The sequence below is a fragment of the Diadema antillarum genome, unplaced genomic scaffold (genome assembly GCF_040938485.1).
Source record: "Diadema antillarum isolate AM-2024a unplaced genomic scaffold, OU_Dant_1.0 seq00001214_RagTag, whole genome shotgun sequence".
Taxonomy (NCBI): domain Eukaryota; kingdom Metazoa; phylum Echinodermata; class Echinoidea; order Diadematoida; family Diadematidae; genus Diadema; species Diadema antillarum.
In genome coordinates, this window is record NW_027272006.1 from 1,133,468 (window position 1) to 1,150,300 (window position 16,833).

General features: G+C 37.1%; 1 protein-coding gene across 1 annotated transcript; it reads right to left on the reverse strand.

Moving 5' to 3' along the window:
- Nucleotides 1-5,535: 5,535 nt before the first annotated feature.
- LOC139744832 (uncharacterized) lies at nucleotides 5,536-12,833 on the reverse strand. Its single transcript, XM_071655246.1, has 8 exons — nucleotides 12,649-12,833; nucleotides 11,800-11,908; nucleotides 10,286-10,438; nucleotides 9,937-10,042; nucleotides 9,180-9,321; nucleotides 7,241-7,423; nucleotides 6,632-6,719; nucleotides 5,536-5,669 (listed from the first exon to the last, which is right to left on the reverse strand). The coding sequence occupies exons 1-8, from the start codon at nucleotides 12,831-12,833 to the stop codon at nucleotides 5,544-5,546; spliced, it is 1,092 nt and encodes a 363-aa protein (XP_071511347.1). The 3' UTR covers nucleotides 5,536-5,543.
- Between the last annotated feature and the right edge of the window lie 4,000 nt (nucleotides 12,834-16,833).

Sequence of the window (16,833 nt, forward strand, 5' to 3'; positions counted from 1 at the left end):
GCAAAAGCACATGGTACATAATGATTCATGAATTCAGGAATAGCTTTGACATGAGCAACTCTGTAAGAAGAACTAAAAGCAAACCCTGATTCCTAATAAACAGGTGTGATACCTCTTTGATCATAATAATGATCAAAGAGGTATCACAAGTGATCATATCAAGTCTTTCATGGATCAACCTGAGTCTGAGATCGCACTCCGTGGCCTACACGATTTAATGACGTAGCTAAAACGCCCTGGAATCGTGTCAACCATTCTTTTTGTATACTTCTGAGTAGACCATAAGATATCTTCTGTACTTTAAAGCTGGTTAATACATTGTACTAGTCCTTGCTCCTTCTTACCTTATGATTATGCAAACATAATTATAATATGCATGTACAGTAACTTAATGACTTTAAGATACATGTATGTACAGGAAATTCAAAATGAAATCAACTTTAAATTGATAAGATTCTTGCGTCAAGTTGTTTATTGCAACTGATTGACAAATTGCCCTACATCGCTCGAGTATGTCCATGTATACCCATGGAATATTTTGTCATAAGTAGTGTAATAAAACACTGATCAATTCAGTGCTTATTTACATTGATGTAGGACAATTTTACAATCAGTTGCAATAAGAACTTTTTTTTATTCGCGAATATTCATGTTAAATTTCTACTACCTTTTCACCCAATTTTGCACTCTACATATTTTTATTCACACACCTTTGTACTATGTTTTGAAATGGTATTTACATCGACATTCTAAGTTTTATTGATTTCTATTAACTGTACTGAACTTTGCACGTTAAGCTTTTACTAGTGAGGAATTTCTCATTTTTTTTACCTTAATTCTATCTGTGCATGCATAGTTTCACTCCTTTCTTTCTTCCTTCCTTCATTCATTCATTCATTCATTCATTCATTCATTCATTCATTCATTCATTCATTCATCAAATCATTCATTCATTCATTCATTCATTCATTCATTCATTCCTTCCTTCATTCATTCATTCATTCATTCATCCATTTATTCATTTGCAGCAACACTCATCCTCGGTAATACTATCGGTGATTGTATCAAGTCAATATTGTTTTATACTGTATTGTACTGCATTGGTGACTGGAAGTTTGTTTGTTTGTTTGTTTGTTTTTCTGAAATATAACCCCAGGCCTTATGATATACACAGGTTAAAGTCTCCCAACTGTATTACTATGTGTGAGGAAACTAAAAAAGAAAAAAAGAGAGAAAAAAAGAGAAGTGAATAAAGGAAAACTCAAGGCAGTATCACTACACGTCTCTTCCTTTCTCTCTCTACATTATACATGTACGGTATATAAACTGCTGACAATGTTTCATACACTGTCTCCCTTAAGCCGAGTTCAGAGTGTTTCATGCATATATAGTATAGACGTTTTGTATATATATATATAATATATTATTATTATTATATACATATAATATATATACATATTAATGTGTGTGTGTGTGTGTGTGTGTGTGTGTGTGTGTAATTATATATTTAACAATCTGAACTTAGATTAATAATGTATAAAAAATATGAATGAGTGTTGTCAGCGGTAAAGCGTGTAACCGGTATTCAAGGAGACACAATTTTGTCTCCTTCGGGTCAGTGTCTCCTTTCAATGTTTTATCTATACAGTGTCTCCTTACGGCTATATCATATACATATATGTATAAATGTACATATATATATATATATATATATATATATATATATATATATATATATATATATAACTGATGAAGAGAGGGGTGTTTTGGGACTAACCTGTTTCAATTTCAGGGGTGTTTTTTGTTTTGTTTTTGTTTTTTTGTTTTTTTTGGCTAACTCCTGACGGGGTGTCGCCGTTTATTTGGCCAATTGTTTGGTATTTCATATAGATATATAATTCCAGTCAAATGATACATGCATACCTACAAATCAAGCTGTGCATGTTTCTGACCTTTGCACATGAAGTAACTGACATGAACTCTCTCTCAGTCTTTCTTACTCAGGGGCGTGTCTTATAAAGACTTGTGATAGAAATCAATCACAAGTTTTGTGAGAGCTGCAATGCAAGTTGCGATTGATTTGGGGACTTGTGATTGATTTAAAGGCTTTATAAGACGGGCCCCTGATCTCTCAAAACTCACAGGACAGGAATGAAACAAATTACAAGACTATTGTATCATTTCAAATAAAAAAGACACACATGTTCATGTCTAATCATAAATACTATACAGAAAGTATCATTGCACACAAATATTGGCAAGAGTAGTCACATGACAAATATTTACATTAGTACATCAAGAATACATTTTGAGCATAATGACGGTTGGAGTAGCTGTAGCTAGTACTTCTTAAGATGCAGGGCTGCCAACTCTCACGCATTGAGCGTGAGACTCACTCATTTTGGTCCTTTCTCACTCTAAAACTTTATTCAATTTGCATGCATTTCTATTGATCTCACTCATTTTGACTCCTAAATTATAGCATTGGCCTATGGGAGTCTCACTCTCAACTAGTTTCCAGCGTTGGCAGCCCTGGAGATGGTTGATGTGTAAGCATCAATGAACCAAGGCAGCTTCTGATCCTCTGATAAGTAACAGAGACAGCTTTGGATCTTCCCACTGGCAAAGACATACTAGTGGATAATGCTTTTATTGCACACTCGAACAATTTGTAAAGCATTGGATAATTCTAAAAAGAAGACCACGCTTTCTGTTCTTATCTTTCTTCTTCCTCCACTGTAACATATTGATTGTTACCTCATCACATCATTTGTTACTAATCTTCAATTTCTATTCAGTAGATTTTCTTATTTGAATCATCATCGCATCAATTTCTATCAAAATGCAGTACACACTTGTCATAGTACATTTTTTTTCTTCTTCTTCTGGCAATCAAGACAACAGCAGAAAGTAATAAATGCATACATCAGATACTAGTATATGATACCCTTTTGCATTAACGTCTTTCTCACATTGTAGTACATGAATCACTTTTTTCCTTTACCCATTTCCTATCTTCAGAAAGTTCCTTCAAGCTGTCATTTCTATATGCTACAAACACTATACAACTGTATTATTTTAATACTGATGTGTATATTGGTATCAGTAGTGAGAAAGTACTGTACTGTATATGCCATATTTTTAGCAAGTCTAATTTCTCATGAATCAGGACTTCAGAGACTCCAACCCCAAGCACCTTCTGATCTGGAGATTCTCCCACCTGAAATCCCTAGCGAGGGGGAGACTCTAACTTGATGTGCGCAAAGCTCGAAGTTCTAGGATTCTAGATGCTCTCTCCGTGCTATCTAAGGCTTTATTTTTCAACATTACGTTGACACTAAGTTAGAAATCATTTCAAGCTGGACACACAGAGCCAGGGCGGGAGAAATTAAATCTCAAGCGGGAGAACGGGAGATTTAGCAAAAATGGGATTTCGGCGGGAGGGTTGGAGTCTCTGGGACTTCTGACAATTTCTCGAGTGATTAACATTTGCAATCGGGGAGTACGGTAATAAATTGAGAAATGCACATGTGCATGTCGCAATCATGTTTGGATATGAGTTCAAATTTTTGCGTGCTGTTAGATTCATGAACAGCGCCTGTCCCATGAAATTAGTGAAAATGAAAACCTCATGAAATAACAGCGTACACAATATTCACAGCAAAGTTTGAACCCGTTATCAGGCAACCACAAGAACTATTATTATTGTCATGTTAGTTTTCAGCAAAGTGTATGTTCTACAATGAAATGATAACATAACAATTTTCTTCTAAATACACAGCATGGCAATGACTTCTAAAACTCTTGCATACATTAATAGCATCATCACTCATCTGTAAAACTTGTTCATATTCTATTGCACACATTGAATGGGAATCCACACATACACCCCATTGGCAGTTCTTCCTACACATAGTGAGGCTAATACACTGTATCATGGATTGTACATTGTAAGACAATCATTTTCCTGCAAAACCTAGTGAAAAAGACTACAGCAAGCTTAGTGTGTGTGGCCACAGCCTGCTTGAACATTTTTACCCACACAGACACAAACTATCAAACAGACAGGAAAAAAAAAAAAAAAGGTCTTAAACGATTCCCAGAGAAATGTGCAGAGCACTGAAAAACAGCTGTACACTGAGAGTTATCTTTTCCAAAAATACATTTTCAATTTGTCACTCGTTTAGTTTTAATGTTCATAATATTGTATAGTGATAGAACATTATTTTGGCATGTCAATGGTAATTAACTCTTTACATGTATGTGCCCAGTTTGCATGCCTGACTCAATCGATGGCGTGCCAAGTTCGCAAATTCTGCTCAAATGCACAAACCCGCCTAAACCGATCGATAAATCGCCAGATGCCGAGGTACAATGAGAGAGTTTCTCGGGATTTCAATCCTGGCACATGCAGCATGCATTTTATGTAGTGATTGACTATCAAACAGTATTCCCTAGTGGATTTGTTGGTATAAATTCTAAGTTTTTGTCACTGTTTTGTGTGCAAAAGTCATGACGTTACAATAATGATGCTACTGGTCATTTGAAAGAAAAACTATCATAGATTTGCCACGCAATCAACATCTCAGTAAAGTTTGGCAATATCCTTACAACGTCGCTCATTACATATCCATAGTAACAAAAATCTTTGAAAGTTATTTAGATTTGAAAAAAAAAACAACCAACAGAATGTTTTCCCAAAGCAAGACTACTTTGCTGTCTCAGAATAATGTGGCACACAGGGGGCTTCCACCATGCCACATAAAGAGTTAATAAAAGTCACTCCTAGCATTCATTATTTTTTGATGAGGTTGCTGGTACAAGAGATGACAGTTTTACCATCAGCTGAGAACCAGAAGGGCATTATAGTATACTATTAAAGATTTGAGCATAAATAAAAATAAAACAGTAAATCTTTTTATGAAAAAAAGTTTAATAAATACAAAGTGGGTAGATTTATTTCAATTCAATTCAATTCAATAGTGTATTATTTAGCATTGTTCCAAATATCGAGTAAAATAGCACCCTCAAGGTTTTGATTTGTAATATTTTACTGACAATGAAAATAATTTAAAATCAACACCATAAGTAGAGGAGATCCAGCTCTACAACGTGATACCAATAACTCAATACCCCCAAAACTGTCATTACGCCCTTCTGATTCTCAGCTGATAATATTCTGGAAAAATAATTGTAGCAGGCCCTTCACACTTTGCTTCTTGGGATTTAAGAAATCTTGACCTTTTGACCCTGTAGTCGTCTATTTTTGATAATTAATTTCTTGTGACAAATGACTAAAGCCTTATAGGTGACTCCCCTTGTAACGAAGTCATGGCACGGGCAGTTCCTTTCGTTATGTCAAAATTCTGTTATAGCCCAACAGTAAAGTACACAAAGATATAAATTATGTCAATTTGAGGACCTGAATTTCTATTTTGTAATACAAAAATTTTGTTATAACAGTGTTCATTATAACGACAAGTCTGATGGAAAAAAAAAGTTATAATCTGGCTTCATCAGTATTTCAGATTGAAACACGGAGCCTAAAACTCGGGCGTAAAAAAATCTGGCATGGACGGGTGTTGATACAGCTGTGACAAGACAACATCAATTACAGAGCGCCCTCTATCAATGACATGCTGGGGAATCATTTTCATTGCTGCCTTCACCTGTATACAGACATGGGAGAAAGGATTTAAAACATGTTAGTGAGAGTCAGCTCCTGGGATACAAAGTAGACTTCTAATACATTTCCCTTTGAAGACCCCTGACACATTCTTTGTAGATTTTTAATAGGAAGGATAATAATGAAGATAGAAGTAGTAGTAGTAGTAGTAGAAGTAGTAGTAGTAATAAAAACAATAACGATAATAATAATAATAATAATAATAATAATAATAATAATAATAATAATCATCATCATCATCATCATCATAATAGTTATAATAATAATAATAATAATAATAATAATATAATATTAATAATAATAAAGACAAAATTAACAATAATATCAATAATAAATTGTTTTTATACTGCATATACATGTACACAAATACAACTATAAAAATCTATGCATAATAAAGGACGCGGGGAATGTAGAAATAAAGAATAATACACGAAGAGACATTAAATCCTTTGACTTCACAAACTCACTGAAACCTGTGCTAAGGCAAATGATATATCTGCATAACTGGTTAACAGGCGTATCACAAGATTGATAAATTTCATGAATATAGAAAAGTAATTCAAAATTAGAATTACTGTGTGAGGAGAGTTGTTTAACATTTTTTTTTTTTGTTCTTTGTTTGTTTGTTTGTTTTTGCATTTCAAGATTACAAAAAGATTGGAGCAATGAAAAAAGATAGGGGCCTCTCAGGAATAAACAACCCCAGCCAATAATGATATCAAAATCATCACACAATATTTATTTCCACCAATCAAACCCTATCATTTCTGAACCCATACTAGTAAAATGTCTCCACAAAGGAGTTCGTGATAATTGTCTCCATAAAGGACCTCATGGAAAATGTCTCCACAAGGGAGCTCATAACAAAACAGATGACATTATGAAAGTCTCAACATGAGAGCTCACATTATAACAAAACATTTGAGCCACCAGATAGATACTCACCAGCTCTGAGGGGCTGAGATCTTCGAGATATTCTGGAATCCTACTGTCAGGAAAGTTGCCTGCCTTGGCAATTTCTGTCAAAACAACTCTGTAAACCAAAGAGCAAAATTATGCAATACAGGGAAACCTTCTTTTGAACAAGATGCTTGGGCCCACTGAAACTTCATTATATCACATATCTTGTTATATCAGGGAAAAACGGAGAATATCAAAGGCATTATTTCCCATTGATTTGCAGATGCAACAAGAACCCAGCTTAAGTACTTCATAAGAGTTCTAAAATGTGAGTTAGGGACCAAAACAAGTGTAAAAATGTTAATCAGTATAATGTTAAATATTGGTAAATATACAAAATGTGAACAATAAATGCTGTATCAAAATTGTGTCTTGAATACATTGTCTACAGTTATGGTTCACTGAGAAAAATAGTGATATCTCCTTACACATGTACATTAGGGTTCCTTGCAAAATTGTTATATGATAGGATGTTACAGTCAAAGGGTATTACAGTCAGAGGGTGCTAGGCTTCTCAAGACTTGAACCAGTGACCTTGCAGTCACTTTTCAAGCGCTTGACATGCAGACCACACCCCCTCCCCTTCGCCCTCACCTGTAATTGGCTGAATTCATGACCTGGCTGCTGATAGCAAAGGTCTCCCTGACATTGAAGGCTTGGTGGAACCACCCCGATGGGATGATCAGCAACTCTCCGGGATTCTGTTGGACCTGCAGCGCCCTCGCCTGTTCAAACTTGGGATATTTTATGAGGTCTGGGTCAAATGCATCCAGAGGACTGAGAATTAAAACAAAGATGAATCATGTAAGATGGGGGAAAAACAAACCCAACAACATCTAAGCAATATGTCAAATAGGAATTATCATACTCATCCTTTCTTTTCCATGTTACAGTTTGCCATGGTTCTTCATTGAAAATGACTGAAATAAGAATGTGTTTTTGTTGCAAATGCTTGAAACGAGTCAGCATGACTTTAAGCTCTTAGCAACTGAAGTTTCTGTATATAATGGTCTCTGGTTCCCTGAAAGAAACAGCAAAATTGCTCGTATTTTGACAATGCTTTTGTCCATTTTAAGTTATGTTTATTTGGAAAGCAGACCTTACCAAGAGAATGGTGTGTCACAGAGGTAAAAATGTTGAATTTCTTTTCATCAGGCAAGTTACAGTTGGTATGAATCATCAGCTGCAATGTAACAATCCAAATCTCTGGTAAGCAGCTCATCCTTTCTATACACCATTCCAATCAGCCATTACTGCTGTGTCCCACACCTACAGTGAATGTATGATAGATATCACAGTGTGGTACGGCCAGCTCGCAGGACACCACAGTAATGTTAGGATGTGTTACAGAGATGGAGTGGCAACTCTTTGTAATTCATGCAAACACATGTTTGGATTGAAGGCGTTACAATGGGATGTCTAGCATTCCACTACGCTTTTAACCCGTTCCTTCCGCAATTCTCTGAGTGCCTTTAATGCCCCCAAACGAGATTCTTTTCGCCCGTCGACAGACAGGCACACAGGTTGGTAATCCAGCTGTGTGAAGGCAGTCAAGCGGTTCATTGTGTCCCCCTTTCTACGGTCAACTACATGTGCCCTTGAACAATGGAAATATCGATCGGGTGCGAGGTATGAATAGAGCGTGCGCTGATGAGCTCTCAGAAACATGAATTTAGGCCACTGAAGCAGGCACCCTTGTCTTCATTTTGGGAACCTGGTAAACCAGGTTCCCGTATATCAGTTGCTCCCACGGGAACCTGGTAAACCAGGTTCCCGTAAGGAACGGGTTAAGTCATGCTCGACACCGCTCTAGTTGCAAGACGAAGTTTGGAGACGAAGAACGCATTTCACCTTTCGTTGAATTACAAGCTTTATTTCACCGTAAAATTTAAATGAAAAACTGTAATTGATTTAGAATAGTTAAAGACAGAATTCAATATAATAAACATATATTTCTAGTTTTTTTCGTAATGCGCAAATCATAATGAAATGAAAATTAGGCCCTCTTAAAAACCTAATAATTTTCTATAATGCGCACATTTGCTCATGTTAGTTTTCTATCTTTTAATCTGGGATATTTTAATCTTTCAAATGTAGTACTCCGCTAAAGCGTGTTCCAGCGTGCTTTTAAACTTTTTGCTGTTAAAATTGTTAGTTTTACACCGCATTTTCATTCACTGCTCCAATTCAAGGTACACAAATTCACTGTTGCCATCACATTGAAAGAGAGAGCGAATTGCAGTAGGGGCAAGTCTTTCCTGATGTGAGAGCGCTAGTCCCGATTATTGATGCTCCCTTTTGTCAAAGCACCTGGTTTCCACCTGTAGTTAAGCGCATGACTTCTCGGCGGTACCGCGCACAACTTTAAAGGAGAGCAGTAGTCGTCTCTCCTTCTCTAGCACCTCCTTGGTTATACAAACTGATCTTCTGTAGAGTAACTGGGATAGTGACTGTTGATTTACCAGCACATGAGGGCGCTATTGACTGTAATTTATGCCATGTAATGAATCTGGCATGAAGCATCTTTTCTTACCTGCCATACTTGTGACAATTGAGAGGGAAGCCTGAGTTGGGGTTGGACGTAGCATAGAGAAGATCATCCTGACCAGGGGGATATAGCTTCCATCTCTTCTTACCCCATATCACTGCATTGGTTCCAGTCCAATTGTAAGGATCTGGGGGGGGGGGGGAATTCCATGAAGTGTTTTGGTCGGATATTTTTCTGACAAACTGTTACAAGCTACTGAAATCCTTACATCTGATTAGCTGAGGGCAAATTTGTCGGACAAAATGCTTCATGAAATGCCCCCCTGAGGAAGATATTTTTATCAAAGTATTTCAAACAAGGGAATCTCCAAGACTGCTATCACCTTCTAAAATCAAGTACTGTAAATCAGTTTCCAAATTTGGCTGAAATGTTAAAAGTGACATTATTTGAAGAATAATTCACTTTCCCAGAAAGCATAGAAGCCATGAAGGACTGTTCATCACAAAGAAATATCACTTTTTCCATTAGCATTCACATCAGATGCAGAGAAACTTCATTTGATGGCATATCACATGATCAAAAAGAAAATGGGCATCTCTAGTGTTGGTGACAGATCTCAAGTTATGAAAAGTACCAAAATCAAGAATAAATCTTGCTGTCGTCAACCTCCCCTCATACATCAGTACACACTTTAGCAGTAGTAAAAAAAGCCTACTGACTTTCATACAGATGGCCAAAATCAGCTACAAATGGATAATGACATTGAAGATTGCATACCAAATTGTACGATCAGATTACCCACCGATATGCAATGCTGATCTTGAGTGCGCTGTTCCCCACAGCAGCATGGCATTCCAGGGTTTGATTTCTTGGGGGAAGAGTTCAAAGAAATCCTCTTGAAGATAAATCTACAGAAAGACCAACAAAAAAAATAAATAACAACAACAAAACAAAAACAAAAATCAATTCTCCACTTTTTCTTCAACATTGTGTGTTTTCCATTTCCGACTACCAAGGTGTGTAGTTTTTATATAATTTGATCAATAAAAATGAAATTCATATCTAATTCTTTAGTGTTTGAAAGGCAAAGTAAGATGAGAAGAATATCTCATCTACCAACATGGTGAATGTTAAAAACGATGTGAACTCACCGATGTGCCAATATCTTCTTGAAGCTTTGGTCTGCGCGGAATAAAGATTTCATCTTCCACATAAAGCCACTTTCTAGGTCTCCCACCATTCTTCTTCAGCTCTGCAAAAAACTCCAGTGTGGTGAAGCTACTGGAGGCATCCTTAAGGGCACCCTGTCAAGGAAGATTATTAATGAATAAAAAGTAATCTAAGACATATCTCACTGCAATATATAACGAGCTGCACAAAAATCTATACATGGTATATAAAAAAAGAGGAAACCATCACACAGAGATGCCAGTATAAGGCAACGCAGCTTCCGACACGTCCAAAAAATATGTCTTGCACATCTTCCCACCAAGACTATTGTGTGTGCCACATTTCATAAGCTTTTGTCAAAAACTGAGGAAGTAGTTCAATCCACAAGATCTTTCCTTGATCTTCCGCCATTAATATGCCGTTACCATGGCAACGCAGCTTCCGACACGTCCCAAAAATATGTCTTGCACATCTTCCCACCAAGACCAATGTGTGTGCCACATTTCATGAGCTTCAGTCGAATACAGAGGAAGTAGTTCAATCCACAAGATCTTTCCTTGATCTTCTGCCATTTATATGCCGTAATACTTTTTGCCACTGCGGAAATATGTGTCTTGCACATTAACATATTCAGACGAACATCTGTACCTAATTTCATAAAAATTGATCAAAAACTGTGGGAGGAGTTCGCGACGTAAGATTTGTACCCATTTTTGCCCATAATATGCCGTTACCATGGCAACATACTTTTGGGTACTGTCAAAAAATACGTCTTGCACATCTACAACCCAAGGCACACATCTGTGCCAAGTTTTATGGGAATCGGTTGAAAACTGAGGAAGTAGTTCGCGACGCAAGATTTGCAACGGACCGACCGCCCAACCGCCCGACCGACCGCCCGACCGTCCGCTGATTCCTATATACCCCCTTCAAACTTCGTTTGGCGGGGGTATAATAAAAGAGAGGGCCTCATATACATTTAAATGAAGCTGCCTTGTACACAAAAAGGCCTGAACCTTGATACTACCAGGGCCTGAATTCAGACTTTTGCCTGAAAACTGGCATCATTAATCATAACAGATTATCACATGGAAAACTGAGACTTTTTTTTTTCGGAGTAAGTTGCAAAAGAGATTATAATTTCTCTGGATATGCTTTTCACTTTTTCCCGCTGGCTATTACAAAGAAATTTCAATGTTCGGATTCACTAAGGAATAGAGAGAAGTCATTTTACTTTATGTGCAAAGCCATGTCTGGATTTACTCCATTTCACAACACTGTGTCATGGAATTGGAGTTAGTGTGACTTCTTACAGCAATGGTAACATTGCATTGTGAGAATAGAAATACTCCAGATATTAAAAAGTTTACAAGAAAGATATTTCTGGAAAAACTCCATATCACTGGGTCTCAATATGTTTCCATATAAGATTCACTTATTGAGGTTGTCCATGAAACATGTGATCAAGCAATGGTTTGAATGTTTCAAGACTTACCTGGACCAACTTCATAGTCACATGATCTCCTGCGTAATGCTTCATGAAGAACGCTTCATTCCATCGGCTAGCCTCCCAGGTTTCTACCACATCAGTGATGATAACCGGCCTGTCGTCAAGTAACATGAGGTCAAAGTTCAGGCATGATATAGAAACCAGCAGGGCAATTTCTTTGGACTTGCATTCTGCTGTTGGTACTAGTAATTTTACTTATTTCAATAAAGTTTTAATCTACATCATCTTCAACAGGTTCAGTGGGAGTACTGTGTGACAGTTTGAAATCAGTGATGGCTAATTTATGTGTGCCACAAAGAATATGAAATTTCACATCATACAAGATTTTCATTTTCATCAGTGACAGAAACACAATTATGTAAAATTTTCTCAAGACATTACTGTAACATCTTGAAAAGGGTAATGAGCTGTCAGCTGCATTTTTAAAATGAATTTAAATTAGAAATTGAAGCAAGATCGTTAAGAGTAAGCCGGAACTCAACATCTCTTCACACGAGTGATAACACAAAATGTAGCAAAATGTCAGTTTTAGAACAAATATTTCACACATACCCTATTCCACATATTATGAGATGAATATTGGCGGCAGCATGAGTAACCAGCTAATTTAACTGAATTCTACAGATATTATTTTCTGCTCGGCTAATTTATGTTACTGAAAATGTAGACAAGAAACATTATATTACGGGAATGAAACTTTGGTGAATTGCTACTCTTATTCAGGAATTGGAGTAAAAAAAAACTTTCACGTGCATTTTACTTTAGTAAATCTAGGCTCCTCACAAAATTTGCCAGCTTTTCTGGTTTTACAGTAAGATTTCCTTAATTACTCACCATCGTCCATTGTATTTTTCATTGAAGAACTCCAGGCTGAGATTGGCCACTCTGTCAATCTTCCCGAGAGCCCCGCCCAACTCAAAACTCTCTCCATCATCCTGGAGGACATCAAGGAGGATGGAGGTGATGGCAGCAGTGATGGCGGCAACCAGGAAGGCAAAGTATGGCTGCATCCTTGGCATGGAAGCTAAGTTTTACACACAGAACAACTATAAGTGATGAAAGGCTAATTTCTTCCAAGCAGCACCACCATTTGACTGCATATCTTTAGGTGTGAGTTTCTTCAATTTGTATCCCTCTACAAATTAAATTTGTTAAGATCACAACTGCTGATCTGTAAATGAAACTAGAAATGTCGCTATGGCGACTGGTATGCCTCCGCCATAATGCATGATTCTCCTAATAGGTCTATAGTACATGTGGACAATGTGTGATTACATTTTCACAAAATTGGCAAAATATTAAAATGACATGTTTGTCACAAATGTATTGAATGTTTACCTTCCTTGACCTATGTTTAATTGGATGAATAGGAGAGCATGTATTTGGGGATTTAAGAACTTTAACTTGACTTTGACCATTTCATAAGTTTATGCACTGAGTAATTTTCAAGGTATGGAGAAAAAGCGCAATTTCTGTATTGAACAGTAAATTGTTATCATTTTCATCTGGCCTTTGATTTATAAGAGAAGCACTGTCACGCAGAACGTACATAAATTCAGCATGTACTAAGTTTCAAGATAACTTGAGCCACTTCCGAGATATGGAGAAAAAAGTAAGTTCAGCACGTTCACTTGATCTTTGACCTTTTGACCTTTGACCTTCTTGGCAAAAAAAAAAAATCCCAGAGAATCTCTATTGGGTTAGACATGCATACATCAAGTTTAAAAAAAAAAATATCCTGCTGGCATTGCATAAATATAAGGAAAATAGTAAGATTTTGAAGTATTGCCCTTGACCTTTGACCCCTGACCTTTGACCCCATGAACCCTAAATTCCCTAGATAACCACTGCCAGTCAGTAGATGCATATACACTATGTTCCATGAAGATACCTTGAACAATTTCCAAGATACAGAGAAAAAAGTGAAATTTTAACATTTTACTTGACCTTTTGACCTTTGACCTTTTGACCACATGACCCCAAACTTTCACCAGAGAATCTTAATTGGGTAGTACATGTATACACTAAGTTTCAAGAAAATATCTCCAGGCATTGCATAGATATGGGGGAAATAGTAAAATTGTAAGCATTTGACCTTGACCTTTGACCTTGAGCATGTGCACCCAAAAGTTGATAGGCACAACTTCACCCCCTAATACACATACATGCCAAGTTTCATTAGGATACCTCAAAAGGTTTTGGTAGTTACCCTGTCCACAAAATTCATTACGGACGGACGGAAGGACGGACGGACGGACGGACGGACGGACGGACGGACGGAAGGACGGACGGACGGACGGACAACCCGAAAACATAATGCCTCCGGCACCACTTCGTGGCGGAGGCATAAAAACATGTCGGAAAAAAGGAACCATCTTAACAAATTTAATTTGTAGAGCGTGACAAATTGAAGAAACTCACACCTGAACCTTCACCTCTCTGAATAATATCTTTCTTTCATGACAAATGACATCACAAATCATTCAGGTTATGGCATGACCAAAGCAGAGTAGATCTAGGCCTACCTTCAAGGAGTAAACACTACACAGGACAATGAGAATGGTCTTTGAAATAAAGGGGTCAGAGAGAACAGCAGAAGAAATTGATGCTGTAAGAAAAGTCTGCAAATGTGGTGCTTAGTTAAACACTCAATTACTAATACTGGGAAATAAAAACATCAGATTGTGGAATAATCCTCCTTCCAAGTGCCAACTTATGACAACTCACTCCACTAAGGATGTGGATAACTCCTTCATGCCAACAGCAGTACGGCTATGGAATGCACTCCCTGCACACACCATCACAGCCACATCACTGGGCGTCTTCAGGACTTGCAACTCTGCATGCTAGCTCCACACAGGAGGTAGTTTTTTAGTTTGGTTGGTTTTTTTAATTATTTTTATTACTTGCGCTATGTAAATATTTGCACTACCGTCCATCAGCTTCATTATACTAAAGCTTCATCCTTTGTAACCATACACAGCCCTGTCGACCTGTCCCTGTACAAAACACGCACGGCGTCTGGTCGGGCTACATCCTTAGCATCATATCCAGAAATGGACTTTGCTGAGTACCAACATCCTCGCAACAAGTGACTAGTCTTGCTTTTGCTAGTAAACCGACTAGATCTAGATGTCTATTGCCAGATTGCTACATCATACACTATCAGTATTGCCCACACTAATCTTGAGTGTATTTTGTAATAATTAGAAAATCTGAACTTCTTCTTTTTCTTTATTTAGTTCTTCTTCCACGAGAGTGACCACAATCAACTTGCTGATTATTCTGCCACTTTTCGGGAGGTCTAAGTTATGCAAATCTTCAGAGGGTTCTAGTGGTTGCAGAAATGAATTAATGATCATCCAAATAAGTAGATAAATAAATAATCCTCAAAAATAATTTTGTTGCCTCCTCTTGGCACACCTTATTAAGGCTCACTGTTGCTCAGCAGCTCCCCCCCCCCCCTTTCCCCTTGCTGTTGTCATTTCACTCTTTTTCCTTTTTTTTATCCCTCTGTTGTTCCTTATCTTGTTTGATGTTGCCTCCCTATTCATCCTTTTCCTTCAATGACTGCCCCCATGGTCCTCAGGATCATTACTGACCCTCCTCTGTCTTTTGTCTGTCCACCCTCCTGCTCTAATCCCCCTCCCTTTACCTGTTGGGCTCCTTGCCTGTGACCGCCTACCCTCTCCTTTTGTTTTCGTTGTTCTATGTCCCTAGCATGTCCCTGACTGTTCTTGTTGTGTGAAGTCCTTAGAGTATGTCTATGTGATTGCTTTCCCTACCTGTTTGTCATTTTGCCTCTGATGCAGATTCTGCTACAGTGCTAGGATTGAAAGCTCACACCCCTTTTAACTCTATTTCATTCCATTGGCTCGCCACTATTGGATAAGCAGTTTTCAGCAGCTTTGTTTGCCACTGATACACTTAAATAGATAATCAATAAACTGGCAAGTCCTAAATGATAAGGTAACAGTCAGGCCAAGTCGTGATATCGGTCCCCTCTCGTTTTGCGTGTGCGTCTCCACTAGATCTGTATGTCACTATGTGCGAAGTCTAAGGAGGTTGACTCGAGTCCCCGGCTATGACGAATTGAATGGCGGTGAATGGAGTGGGGACTTATTTCCCGATAATGCCATTAGTCACAATAAAAATAATGAAAAATAGGTTTCTTTTTCTTTTTTTGTGCGTCTTCACTATGTGCAAAGTCTATATACACTCAGCAAAAAAGAAAGTAAACGCTTTTTCAAGTTTATATTTCTCATATAATATTTGGCTGAAAGCTAATCTATTATATACCATATTAAAAGTAATTTAATTGGCTATCAACCTGTTAGGTCACCAAAAAGGGAAACTTTACGCATGAGTGAACACTTGTTTTCTCTTCCAGGGCACAAAAGTAAAAATTGCAAAACTGAACAAGTTGTCATTAATGCATATGTGCTCTCCAATAGCACAATAAGAACAAACAACAAATTTCACACAAAACGAAACATGAAAAAAGTTACAAGTTTACATAAACATTTGATCTCTATGATATCTTTAAAGCCCAAATGATCAATGAAGGCTAATAATGGAGGATAATAGAGAATATTATGTCAAATTTAAATTCAAATGAAATGAGAAGACAAGTAATAATTACCAAAAATGGTAGAAAATGGAGCTTTTTTTCAAATTAGGAAATTGTAAATAATGTTCGCTTCTTGAATTTGTCTGATGAATTCTTAAATCACTAGATTAACAGACATGAATAAAGAAATTCTGCTCATTTAATCATCTTTATGCTTATTATTCCCTATATCATACAAGTTTGACTTGGCAGAAAGTACTTACTTTCCCCCTTTAGTTTCCCACTTTGCTTTTCGTAGAGGTTATAAAGAGATAAAGAGAATGATAACTTATGTTTGCTTTTTCATTCATTCATGTCTTTCATTGTGTTAAACTGGTCTTTTGTTGTCAATGTTATCGTGAAGGGCATTTGCAAATGAAAGAAAACATGTCAATTTTTGCAAATTTTAA